The sequence below is a fragment of the Bufo gargarizans genome, chromosome 1, assembly GCF_014858855.1.
Source record: "Bufo gargarizans isolate SCDJY-AF-19 chromosome 1, ASM1485885v1, whole genome shotgun sequence".
Lineage (NCBI taxonomy): Eukaryota > Metazoa > Chordata > Amphibia > Anura > Bufonidae > Bufo > Bufo gargarizans.
Genome location: NC_058080.1, coordinates 573,321,225 through 573,334,556, shown reverse-complemented (window position 1 = coordinate 573,334,556; position 13,332 = coordinate 573,321,225). Strand labels below are relative to the sequence as shown.

At 46.0% G+C, this 13,332-nt stretch overlaps 1 protein-coding gene across 1 annotated transcript in view; it reads right to left on the bottom strand.

Moving 5' to 3' along the window:
- Window positions 1-11,164, bottom strand: part of ABCB9 (ATP binding cassette subfamily B member 9) — a 55,702-nt gene extending 44,538 nt beyond the window's left edge. The window contains exons 1-3 of the mRNA XM_044282012.1: window positions 10,564-11,164; window positions 7,817-7,931; window positions 4,722-4,852 (exon numbers count right to left, since the gene is read on the bottom strand). Of these exons, the coding sequence (XP_044137947.1) occupies window positions 4,722-4,852; window positions 7,817-7,931; window positions 10,564-11,164 (847 nt within the window). The remainder of the gene's footprint in view (window positions 1-4,721; window positions 4,853-7,816; window positions 7,932-10,563) is intronic.
- Window positions 11,165-13,332: the final 2,168 nt, after the last annotated feature.

Below are 13,332 nucleotides of genomic sequence, written 5' to 3'. Positions count from 1 at the left end.
CTTGTTTGCCTTGTGATAGATACACCCCTGCATGTGGGGCCTACTATTAATTCATCTGATAGCAAAGAAATCAGCAGCACAGTCCAATGTTGTTTTCAGCAAGGAGTTGCACCACAGCCAATACTCGGCCCGCATTCTCAGCATCAGCAGCACAAAAGTAAGAAGTGACTGCAGCACTCAAGAATATTTTGAAGAAATCTGGTGTTTATTCACCTGGAGAAGAGCACTTGAAATTCTGGAGCACTACGGTCTCTTATTACCTTGATTTTGTTTCCTATTTTAGAAAAAAATAAAATCTTTGTGTTGTTTAACTTTTTTGTTACCAGGACAATTGTCACACCCTTGACAAACCCAAATAAAATATGATTTATTAAATAAAATAATTATGTTATAGACTAATAATCATAAAGTGGCACGCCAAGAAGTGGGAAGTAGTCTGCCCCGGGTGCCAACTGTCAGGTGGGTTCCGGATTCAATGAGCGTTTCCATGAATACAGATGGAAGCCCTTATTGCTAGAGCGTTGGGGAGCTGGCAGTCCTTTCAATTACTGACCGCTCAGCTCCTTCCCTCCTCCTAGAGCCGTCTGCTCCCTGCTTCACCATTCAGCCCTGCAGGCACAGATCGCACTGCCGGACTGTGTAGGAGGATCATGCAAGCCCGGGAATCTGCCTGTACACTCCTCGCACACAGTGCTGCAGGCATGACCTGTGCTTGCAGGGGAGTGCTGGAGGGGATCTGATCATCAGGAACGGGACAAGGTGAGTAGTTACTGTTTTTTTTCATTAACACTAAGGGGGTCACAATGTGAGCATTACTACTATGAAGCGGGCACAGAAAGGTCATTACTTCTGTGAAGAGGCATAACAACTGTTATGGGGACACAGAGAGAGGGTATATCTACTGTGAGGGGGGGGGAACAATGAGGGCATAACTACTCTGCAGGGGGCACAGAGAGGGCATAAATACTGTGGGGGCACAATGAAGGCATAACTACTCTGAATGGGGGCATAGAGAGGGCATAACAACTGTTATGGGGGCACAGAGAGGGCATATCTACTGTGGGGGGGCACAAAAGGGTATAACTAATGTGAAGGGGGATAATAATGAGGGCATATCTACTGTGAGGGGGCACAATGAGGGCATAACTACTCTGAAGTGGGCACACAGAGGACACAACTACTGTGAGGGGGGCACAATAAGAGCATAACTTCTGCAAATTATCCCCGGAGACATTGAGGTCTGCCAATTCAGGACCCGGCGGCTAGTCCTCCACGTCTCCCCCTCTTCCACCGAAGTGGCGGTCACCCCTACAACTGGCCCTTCGGTCTCAGGTTCCCAGGGTTCTGGTCTCCCCCCTGAGCCGGGCCACTCTGCTAGGGTTACCCCTGTCTTGTGGGAATCAGTCACTTTCATAGCAAGCCACAGTGACAGGAATCCCGGGAAGTCTCTCCCTATTATAAGTTCGTAGTGTAAATTTAGGGCATCTGCCACTTCGTGAGTCCATCTGCCAGCCCCTGTGGTTAGAGACACCAGGGCAGTTGGATAGTCTTTTAAGTCTCCATGGATGCACATGACCCCGACTTTCCAGCCAGTATACTCCGCTGACCGTACCAGGGGAGCCCTTACTAGGGACATCAGACTCCCTGAGTCTAGCAGAGCCTCCGCTGGAGTGTCTCCTACCTCCACCTGGCACAGGTGGCTTAGAGTTTTTGGGGTACCTGCTGCACACAGCTTCCTGGCATATAACGACTGATGGTAGCCATAGTTAGTATCCATGGATTCCACCTGATGGGGACAGCCAGCTTACAAGGCCTGGCTCCTGACACCGCCAGAAGACTATTGGAGCCAGGTCCGTAGAGGGTCCGTAGAGGTGGGTTTGGCTGGTAAAAGTCGCCGGGTCTGGGATGGAGATTTACAAGGTTTAATGACCCCCCCTCCCGACAGAACCCTCCTTTAGATTCCTGGTAGTTTCATAGCATTCTACCAGGTCCACCATCTCAAGGGCATTGCCAGGAGACACCTGACGATCCAGTGCTGGAGAGGGTATGGCAAAGCCCTCCAGAACATATCGGCTAAAAGACGATCCAGCATAGCAGTGGGACTCAGCACGTCAGGATTTAGCCATTTTTGCAAGAGGTTAAGTAAGTTGTAATACTAGGGTCTTGCAGGCTCAGCCGGGTTGAACCCCGGACCAACACATTCACCCACAGTCTTGCCAGAATCTCACCCTTGACTTTCTGGTAGTCGACCACTTGATTGTCCGGCAAGTCGAAATACACACGCTGGGAATCGGATGCCAGGAACGGAGCGACGACCTCCGCCCACTGGTCACGGGGTAGCTTTTCCCTGATAGCCACTGTCTCGTACATCGCCAGGTAGGTTTTGATGTCGTCTGCGGGGGTCATCTTAGGAATCGCGGCACGGACAACTTTCCGGGCATCGTGGATGCTAGGGGTTGCTCCTACTGTCTGCAAAGCCATCACGTGTTGTAGCACTGTCTCTTGCTGCTGCTTATTAGCCTTGCGTTGCTGCAGGTTTGTCTCTCACTGCTGCAGATTAGCCTCCATGAGGGCCTTCACAACAGCCTCCATTTTGTCACGGGGGACTGGTTGTAATTCAGCTGGTTTAATGTACAACATACAACCGTGCAGTCTTTCAGCGATTTGTCAATTATATTTTCCATCATTTAGTTGGAAGGTTTGTTGTTATTTATCTTGATGACATAATAATTTACTCACCCAATTTGGAGACCCATCAGGATCACGTGAGACAGGTGTTGTCAATCCTTCGGGAGAATAAATTGTATGCAAAATTGGAAAAATGTGTATTTGCTGTCCAGGAGCTACCGTTTTTGGGATCCCTCTTTTCTGACTTTGGTTTTCGTATGGACCCCGAAAAGGTCCGGGCGGTACTGGAATGGGACCGGCCTGAGACTCAGAAAGCTGGGTGAAAAGATGGGTGAAAGATAAAAATGGATGGCTGACAGGAGACGTATGACTGGTCCGGACCTGTGTGTGGGTGATTCGGTGTGGTTGTCCACTAAAAACATTAAGCTCAAGGTACTATCTTGGAAACTGGGTCCAAGATTTATTGGCCCTTACAAAATCTCTGCTGTGGTCAACCCGGTGGCGTTTCGTCTGGATCTTCCGCAGACCTGGAAGATCCATAATGTGTTTCACAGGTCCTTTCTGAAGAAATTTGTGGAACCTGTGAAACCATCTCCATTGCCCCTGTCCTGGTGGATGGCAATTAAGAGTTTGAGATCTCTAGGATTCTCGACTCACGTGTTCTTTGGTGTTCCCTCCAGTACCTAGTGCACTGGAAGGGATACGGTCCCGAGGAAAGAATGTGGACTCTGGCTTCTGATGTTAGTGCTAGCTGCCTGGTGTGGGCCTTTCACAGGGCACACCCGGATAAAGTTGGTCCGGGGTGTCCGGAGGTCACCCGTAGAAGGGGGGATACTGTCAGGCCTTGCCTTGTGAATGTGCGGAGATCTGCGAGGCTGGCTGCACATGTCTGATTCTTCTCTTTGTTTTGGTTTGGGTTTAAGTTGGATCCACCTTCCCTCAGGTGTACTGGGTTGATTATTAGTGAGGCTATTTATTCCTCCTTCTCCCAGTGGCCTGTGCGGGTTATAGTTCTTTCCTGGGAGCACTTGATTAGTGGTGGATTGTCTGCTCCAGCTCTGCTCAAGATAAGTCCTCTCCATTTCCCTTTGTGTGTTTTATCTAGGCCTCTAGGGAGACGCTTGCTTCTTCCTGGTTTGAAGAAGCAGGTTGCCTCTTCTCTTTTGCCTGCTGCTTAGGGTTTGCCCAGGGTGTTCAGGTTTAGGCACGAGGGCATGTGCATATCCACCCTAATGGTATGCACATGGGCACAGCAGTTTAGGAACAGCTTTTAGGGATCGCTAGGAGGTGACCCTTTTCTCCCTAGCTTTTGGGCCTAGTCATTTATTCTGTTTGTTTTCCCGTGTTTGGTTATTTCCCCGCTTATCTACCTACCGTGATATTAGGAGAGCGGAGAGACGCAGGACTCACCAGCATGCGCTCTAGCACTAGAGTTGTTCCATTACATGTTTTAGCAAAATAGCTGGGTTCATTTAAGTGTGTGCCCCTGCATTTTGCTAAGGGTGGCAGACACCAATTAATGCTGCCCTTAGTTAGGGCACCATATAACTGGGGACTGATCCTCTTCAATCTTACATTAACGAATAAAATGGATATAGTCTTTACATCTAAAAAGCTAAAACTGTTTACCTCCAGTAGCAGTAAAAACTGCATTATTTTCTCCAGTAAAAGAAAGTCCTTTGAAGGTTTTCAACTTTCTTTTCAAGCAGGAAATATCTGTTCCTTATATTTCTACAGCTTAAAAAATATTCATAACATCATCGGTAGACAGGATGATATATGCACTCCCCTGCATAACGGAAACGGGACGGATCCGTTATGCAGGCCATAGACTTCTATTATGACGGAATGAATAACGGAATGCCTCTAAAGGCATTCTGTTATGGATTCCATCATAGAATTGCGTTATGGTCCATGGTAATGGAATCCATAACGCAATTCTGCTTTTACCATCAAACGAAGCGCAAACAAATTTCAAAAAATGAAATTCGCTCATGTCTACTTGTTATTTATTTATTTTCTTACAGGAAAGGAAATTTTGGTGAACATATCTGTACAATTAGTCTTGCCTTCCATCAACAGGAAATACTGACCTGTGTGATTCTCATCAAAGAAGGCAATCTCCTGCGACACTAGGGAGCGAAAGAGTAGATTGCGAATTCGGATATTTAGCCTTGCAAATGTAAAAGTAAAAAGGCCACCTCGCACCCCTGCAGAAAATGAGCTGGAAAAAAAATTACATATCCACTAAAATGAAAAGATATATAATTATATCAGATTAGAAGAAAAACACTAATAGCTTATTGCTTAGATAAATTGCTTGCTCATGCTTTATTGGGATGGGAATTTTTGATAGTATTAGAGATAAAAAATATTCACACACATATATATATATATATATATATATATACAGTACAGACCAAAAGTTTGGACACACCTTCTCATTCAAAGAGTTTTCTTTATTTTCATGACTATGAAAATTGTAGATTCACACTGAAGGCATCAAAACTATGAATTAACATATGTGGAATTATATACATAACAAAAAAGTGTGAAAAAATTGAAAATATGTCATATTCTAGGTTCTTCAAAGTAGAAACCTTTTGCTTTGATTACTGCTTTGCACACTCTTGGCATTCTCTTGATGAGCTTCAAGAGGTAGTCACCTGAAATGGTCTTCCAACAGTCTTGAAGGAGTTCCCAGAGATGCTTAGCACTTGTTGGCCCTTTTGCCTTCACTCTGCGGTCCAGCTCACCCCAAACCATCTCGATTGGGTTCAGGTCGGGTGTCACGACCCTTGGTCATGGTCGTGACTCCTTGGGAGCCGCATGCAGTTACCCGCGGTTTTGGTGTTGTGTCAACCGCAGCTGGGGGCACTTAGTGGTTTGCCTCAGGTGCGGTTGCCGCGGATAACAGGCATGCGTGCGGTTGCCCTTGGCAACGTGTTTTATGTGCACTCCCTTTGTCTGTTTGTGGTGCACTAGGTCATGTGTTGTATGCACGGAGACACCTTCCTTCACCTGCGGTTGTCCGCGGCAACGTCTGTTGCTGTGTGCATGTGGTGGCAGGGTCTCGGCCTGCTGGCTGTTCCCCAGAACATGGTTGCCACGCATGCCGTTGCTGGCGGTAACAGGTGAGTGTGTTGGTGTGTGCTATGTATTGTGTGTACTTCCCCTTTAAGTTGGTGTTTTCCCTTTCCTGTGGTGCTGGAAGGTTTAACTCCCTTCCCAGTGTGTCTGATGTCACTGGGTGTGGTTGATCGGTGGGTGTGGCCACTCAGGCCTATAAAGCCTCTGTCTCTGGCTTGGCTCAGTAGGTTGCTCTCAACCAGGCATAGCTGGAGCAGCCTCCTGTATATTACCATCTACCAGTGGGGGCCTCCCTTCTGGTCATAAAACTTGGTTATTCGGTGTTATCTAGGTGTGTGTGGGGTTTCTGTATCATTGCAGCTTATGGTCCGGGTCCCTGTGTGATGTCTGTGTGTGCTGTCATTGTTGGTGTCCTGAACAAACAGCACCTGCACATGGGTTCCTGGTTGTGTTGTTCTGTGACAGGTGAGTGTTGTGTTGATTGCGTTTGCCTGTCACTGCCATAAGGTGTTTTCTGTTTCCCCTTGTTGCTTGGCCATTGAGACTCCTGCTCCTCCGTGCCAAGGAGTAGTAGGTTGTCTCACCCAGCTCCTAGGTCAGGGATCTGCGGAGGGTCAGCAGGGATCCGAGGTTCCTGAGTATGGGCCCTCCTACCATCAAGGTCGGCCCATGCAGGTAGGAGACAGGGTCAGAGTTAGGGACGCAACAGGAGGTGACCTGCTCCCTAATTCTGTGTTGTTTGGCCAAGTGGTAACCCTACCATCTCCTGGCACCGCACGGCTGGGGGTTTCCCCCACCTCCAGCCGTGACATCGGGTGACTGTGGAGGCCAGGTCATCTGGCGCAGCACCCTATCACTCTCCTTCATGGTCAAATAGCCCTTACACAGCCTGGAGGTGTGTTTGGAGTCATTGTCCTGTTGAAAAATAAATGATGGTCAACCTAAACGCAATCCGGATGGAATAGCATGCCACTGCAAGATGCTGTGGTAGCCATGCTGGTTCAGTATGCCTTCAATTTTGAATAAATCCCCAACAGTGTCACCAGCAAAGCACCCCCACACCATCACACCTCCTCCTCCATGCTTCACGGTGGGAACCAGGCATGTAGAGTCCATCGTTCACCTTTTCTGCGTCGCACAAAGACACGGTGGTTGGAACCAAAGATCTCAAATTTGGACTCATCAGACCAAAGCACAGATTTCCACTGGTCTAATGTCCATTCCTTGTGTTCTTTAGCCCAAACAAGTCTCTTCTGCTTGTTGCCTGTCATTAGCAGTGATTTCCTAGCAGATATTCTACCATGAAGGCCTGATTCACACAGTCTCCTCTTAACAGTTGTTCTAGAGATGTGTCTGCTGCTAGAACTCTGTGTGGCATTGACCTGGTCTCTAATCTGAGCTGCTGTTAACCTGCGATTTCTGAGGCTGGAGACTCGGATGAACTTATCCTCCGCAGCAGAGGTGACTCTTGGTCTTCCTTTCCTGGGGCGGTCTGCATGTGAGCCAGTTTCTTTGTAGTGCTTGATGGTTTTTGTGACTGCACTTGGGGACACTTTCAAAGTTTTCCCAATTTTTCGGACTGACTGACCCTAATTTCTTAAAGTAATGATGGCCACTCGTTTTTCTTTACTTAGCTGCTTTTTTCTTGCCATAATACAAATTCTAACAGTCTATTCAGTAGGACTATCCACCTGACTTCTCCACAACGCAACTGATGGTCCCAACCCCATTTATAAGGCAAGAAATCCCACTTATTAAACCTGACAGGGCACACCTGTGAAGTGAAAACCATTTCAGGTGACTACCTCTTGAAGCTCATCAAGAGAATGCCAAGAGTGTGCAAAGCAGTAATCAAAGCAAAAGGTGGCTACTTTGAAGAACCTAGAATATGACATATTTTCAGTTGTTTCATACTTTTTTGATAAGTATATAATTCCACATGTGTTAATTCATAGTGTGAATCTAAAATTTTCATAGTCATGAAAATAAAGAAAACTCTTTGAATGATAAGGTGTGTCTAAACTTTTGGTCTGTACTGTATGCTCCGCTATATTGTTTATCAGACCTTATCACACCAGAGACATGAATTAGAAGTTACCTTCCCACAGCCAGGACGGCTAGTATTACAACCGCGTTGGAAAACTGCTTTAAACTTCTGTGTACGACAATACCATCTATGACCAGTCCTGTGTAATATGGGCTGAAAATTTCTCCTGTTATAAAAGAAAACCGCATTTGTCAACTGCTAACAAGCCCCTTCTCAAACAAGAAGCTCCAGTTTGTCACCCTGGCCGTTAAAACAAGTTTTTACAGAACAATTCTATTAAGAATTTATATATAAAAAGAATATAATCAGAGAATACCTTTTTCATAGCATGATCCAATTAGGTAAAGGTCTAAATTGTAATATTTTGCGCCCAGGTTTGGCAAAGTCTCTTCCCTTTTACTTTTGTGTGGGGAAGGAGAGAGAAGTAAAACCCCCTATAAATGCCATCCTGAAGTCTCACCCTTTAAAAGCTCTACAAAGCTGTGGATTTTTGTGCGGATTTTGTTGAAAAACATAGGGTTTTTCACACTAGCGTTATTCTTTTCCGGCACTGAGTTCCGTCCTAGGGGCTCTATACAGGAAAAGAACTGATCAGTTTTATCCTAATTAATTCTGAATGGAGAGAAATCCGTTCAGGATGCATCAGGACGTCTTCAGTTCAGTCTTTTTGCCTTTTCAGGACAGAGATAATACTGCAGCATGCTACGGTTTTATCTCCGGCACAAAAAACTGAACACTTGCCTGAATGCCGGATCCGGCATTTTTTTCCATAGGAATCTAATAGTGCCAGATCCGGCATTCAAAATACCGCAATGCCGGAGACTGGTAAAAAAGTGGAAAAAAAATAGAAACGGATCAGTTTGTTCGTATGACAGACTGATCCGTTCTTGCAATGCATTTGTGAGACGGATCCGCATCCGGATCCATCTACAAATGCTGTCCGGTTGCATGCAGATTGCCGGATCACTCTGCCGCAAGTGTGAAAGTACCCTTAGTCTTTATGCTGTGTATTTTCTGGCAGATTTTTCTACCACGTGTGAAGGTGCTCTTAAAGTCCCGAACCAACTGGCTAACTAACTGACTTGCATCCTAGGAAGGAAAAATTAAAGGGGTTTTCCGGGAGTTTTGCACTAATGATCTATTCTCTGTATAGGTCATCAGTAGGGATGAGCGAATCAACTTCGGATTAATCATCCGAAGTCGATTCGCATAAAACAAGTGGTACTTTGGAACCGAACCCGAGTTCGGGAAATGTTTTTTTAAGTACAAATTAATTTATGAAGCAAATTAATTTATGCGAGACTTTGCGAAGCAATAACTTTGGCTCATCGGAGCCAATACATTTTAATACTGTACGGTGCTCCTGCTCCGTACAGTATTAGAACAAAGTTTTATGCGAATCGACTTCGGATGTTTCATTCAAAGTCCATTAGCTCATCCCTAGTCGTCAGTATCTGATCGGTGGGGGTCCAACATCCGGGACCCCAGACGATCAGCTGTTTGAGAAGGCACTGGCAATTCCAATAGTTCTGCTGCCTTCTTGCAGCTCTCCCCAGGACAGTGACGTCACATTCATTGGTCACATGGCCTTAGAGCAACTTGGCCCTGTTGAAGTAAATGGGGTTGAGCTGTGATACCACACCCGCTATACAATATACGGTGCTCTGCTTGGTTTGCTGAAAGAATGCTGCGGTGCTATTGCGAGTACTGATGACTTTTTAAACAGCTGATCAGTGGGGGCCCCGGATGTCTGACCGCACCGATCAGATACTATTCAGAGGATCGGTCATCCTTATAAAACAACCCGAAATCCCCTTTAAAGGGGTTGTTCCAACATTTAAAGTGGATCTGTCAGCTTAGGCTAAATAATCTATATTATAGCATTCCGGGACTCTGAACCGTCAGAGGAGCAGAGTTCCAGAATTGCATCCGGCACAGCACTGCTGCAGATTGCATGCAATTTTTTATTTTCCGGCATTCTTACCAGACAGCCGACGGATCCCATTATAGTGAATGGGGATCTGGCAGGTCCCTGCAGCATCCAGCTATCCCAGATATGACAACTCTTGGATGCTGCTCCTCTGCAGGAACAAAGTACCGGAATGCGAAATAGCAATTACTTGCACAAGACCCATTTTGCACAAAAACTTTACTTTTCCCCCTTTCGGGAAGGCGTCGCTTTTATAAAATGTGAGAGGGGCCTAAGTAAACCAACAAGAAATTTACGTCAGCTACTAGCTGTCCTAGCTTTCTATATCTAAAGCATGGATCTCCTGGATGTGCCTGTTAATAAATTCAGCACATCTTATACCAGTGTATTTATTTTTTAAATTAAAACTGGAGTAACAATCCCCCAGTGGCGATTGACAGGCCGCTTTGTAGGCTGGAACAACACTCCGCTAACTTGAATGGGACGAGCAGTTGTAATTACACTGCATCGCCTCTACGAGCGCAACTACCGCTTTATACGGCTGATCAGCGGGGGTGCTGGGAGATGGATCCCTGCCTGATCTATCCTGAGGATGTCATCAATATTGTAGCACTGTACAACCCCTTTAAGACTTGTTTCAGACAGGTATCTTTAAAGTAGTCCGACTGCCTTCTTGGTGAGTCAGACCGGCTGAAGTAGCTCATTGACGGGCAGGGGAGTCAGTGCTATTTCCACATACAAGTGCTACATTTCAGCCTTTGTATCCACTTCAATTACAGAATGAGAGAAGATAAGTACTGAATATCTACATGTCACAATAGCATCTTCTGAATTTACTAATTACACCAAGGATTTAATCATCACTTACCTAATGTGCATAAAAGCAAGAAGAGAAATGCAATCAACAAATACCCAGAATCCTGTTTCGAATAAGATAATAATCTTCCTACGGTTGCTCCTGATATCTGACTTTCTGTATCCGTTTTTTGTCTGCCCTCCTGATCCTCAAACACTTCAGAATAGGATCTTCCCTCCTGTCTGCAAAGGGTCATCTCACCCATTTGTCTCCATGTTAAGAGCGTGACAGCCGACGATACCCATGTCCACACCAGAAGGCTCCAGAACCAAGGATCTTGAACAGGCTTCTCTTCCTCAGAGAACAGCAACAGCTTAATCATGGCATAGGAGGCAATGAGATAGCACACCAAGGTCATAGGCATTAGGGACGCCTGCAGCCTCTGAGGACCGTTCACCCGATTCCATGCTACTCCTAATAATGCTCCAAGACATATGGAGGCTCTCAAGAAAGAGGTTCCCCAGACATCCAGCAGAGAATGAAATATGTTAAAGTGTGCTATGTCTTGGGTAATACTTGCCTTTTTACAGCTACAGATGTACAGCAGGGAGGACACAGTAAGGTCGCAGGCTGTGAATATGAGGGTGCAAGCCATAACATGACGAGGACTCATCACGGCAGCTTCTCTAATACCATGTGAGTGACACCTTCTGTGATACTCCTGTAAATGAACATGAGACATTGTTCACTATATTAAACCAGTTGTCGCATTACAGACATTGGTGGCGCATTGCTGGGATATGCCAAGAATGCCCAACCAGCGGAGCCCCAACCTCTATACTTCCTGCAAAACTCTAGAACAAAATTAAATTGGTACCAATGGCAGCTTTATCTTCTGCTCCCTCTGCTCAGCTTCTTCCAAGTGCCCCCCACAGGCAGTCATTATAGTCAGCGGCTGTCCATTTGGTTGCCCAGAAAATGTCAGACAGGGCCGTCAGGAGCCTAAATAGCGCAGGCTGGATCGGGGCACAATGCTTATAGTTCTCTAACATAATCACTGCTAGAAAATCAACTACTAAAACTAAGGATAGAACTGTCAATCATCGGCGGGTGGGCAGAGCGAGAGGGAGCTCAGCAGTAACCATGACTCTTCTCGGTCGTGTAGTGCCAACATTACAGGGGTTGTACTGTGTCAGGATATCCTCAGGATAGGTCATCCATATCAGATTGGCGGGGGTCCAACTCCCAGCACCCATGCCAATCAGCAGTCTAGTATAGGCACTGTGTTCTCTTCTACGCACCAATGTCTAAGGTGTGCCCTTGTGTATAACATGCCAATGTCCTGTGTATAAAGGTGTGCCCTTGTGTATAACATGTCAATGTCCTGTGTATAAAGGTGTGCCCCTGTGTGTAACATGCCAGTGCCGAATGTATAAAGGTGTGCCCCTGTGTGTAACATGCCAGTGCCGAATGTATAAAGGTGTGCCCCTGTGTGTAACATGCCAATGTCCTGTGAATAAAGGTGTGCCCCTGTGTGTAACATGCCAGTGCCCAACATATAAAGGTGTGCCCTGTGTGTAGCGTGCCAATGTCCTGTGTATAAAGGTGTGCCCTTATGTGTAACATGCCAATGTCCTGTGTATAAAGGTGTGCCCCTGTGTGTAACATGCCAGTGCCCAATGTATAAAGGTGAGCCCCTATGTATAACATGCCAATGTCCTGTGTATAAAGGTGCGCCCCTGTGTGTAACATGCCAATGTCCTGTGTATAAAGGTGTGCCCTGTGTGTAACATGCCAATGTCCTGTGTATAAAGGTGTGCCCCTATTTATAACATGCCAATGTCCTATGTATAAAGGTGTGCCCCTATGTATAACATGCCATTGTCCTTTCAATTTATCTAAACACATGAGCATTTGGGGTCACCCTGAATTTCCAGCAGGGAGCGAAGCTAAACACTTTCATAAATGGAAGGAGCTGGGGATTGGTAAGGTAAGGGATCTGTGGGATACACAGACAGGAAGATACCTCAAGTATGAAGAACTCATTGCGAGATTCCTTACGCTACGTAACGTAACCAATACCCGTTAGCATTTTCACAAGTCAAAGATTTCCTAACTAAGATGGTCATGAACCTAACCAGGGAAATGGGGTTGAAAGACTTTGATTCACTTACGGGTCAGGGACTTAGGAAGAAGTCCCTCTCAGAGATGTATGGGGGTTTGAGAGATATGAAGCAGGGGCAAATAGCTGAGAGCCTCTTCTCAAAATGGAGAAAAGAATTCCCATCAATAGACATACAGCAAACCATTCTGAGGGGATGGCAGACAATTAGGAAGGTGACACCAAACGAGGGATGGAGAGAGACATACTTTAGGATGATGCACAAAGCTATCTATGGCTTACGCTTTCCCCCTCGGGCGCCTCAAACGGACAGAATCATAAAGTGTCCAAAATGTCACGAAATCGGTACAGACCTGTATCATGGTGTGTGGTCCTGTCCGGAAATGGAAAAGTTTTGGAAGAAGGTCATTCTCCAACTTAAAAACCACCTGAAAGTGGAAATCTCGCTTGTTCCAGAACTTTTGATATTCCAGGCGGCTCCCGAGGGAAAAAAGGTAACCCCGTTGGTGCACTTATTGTTACTAGCAGCCAAGAGATGTCTCTTCAGGGAATGGCTTCAGCCTACAACGCCCTCAATGGATGAAGTTTTTATGCATACTAAGTCGTGCTTTCTGCTTGAAAGAGCAGTGGCAGAACAATTCAAAGGGAAATGGGTTAATGCTTTCTTTAGCAGATGGACCTGTAAGTGAAGGGGGGGAGGGTCAGTTAGGGTCTGTTAA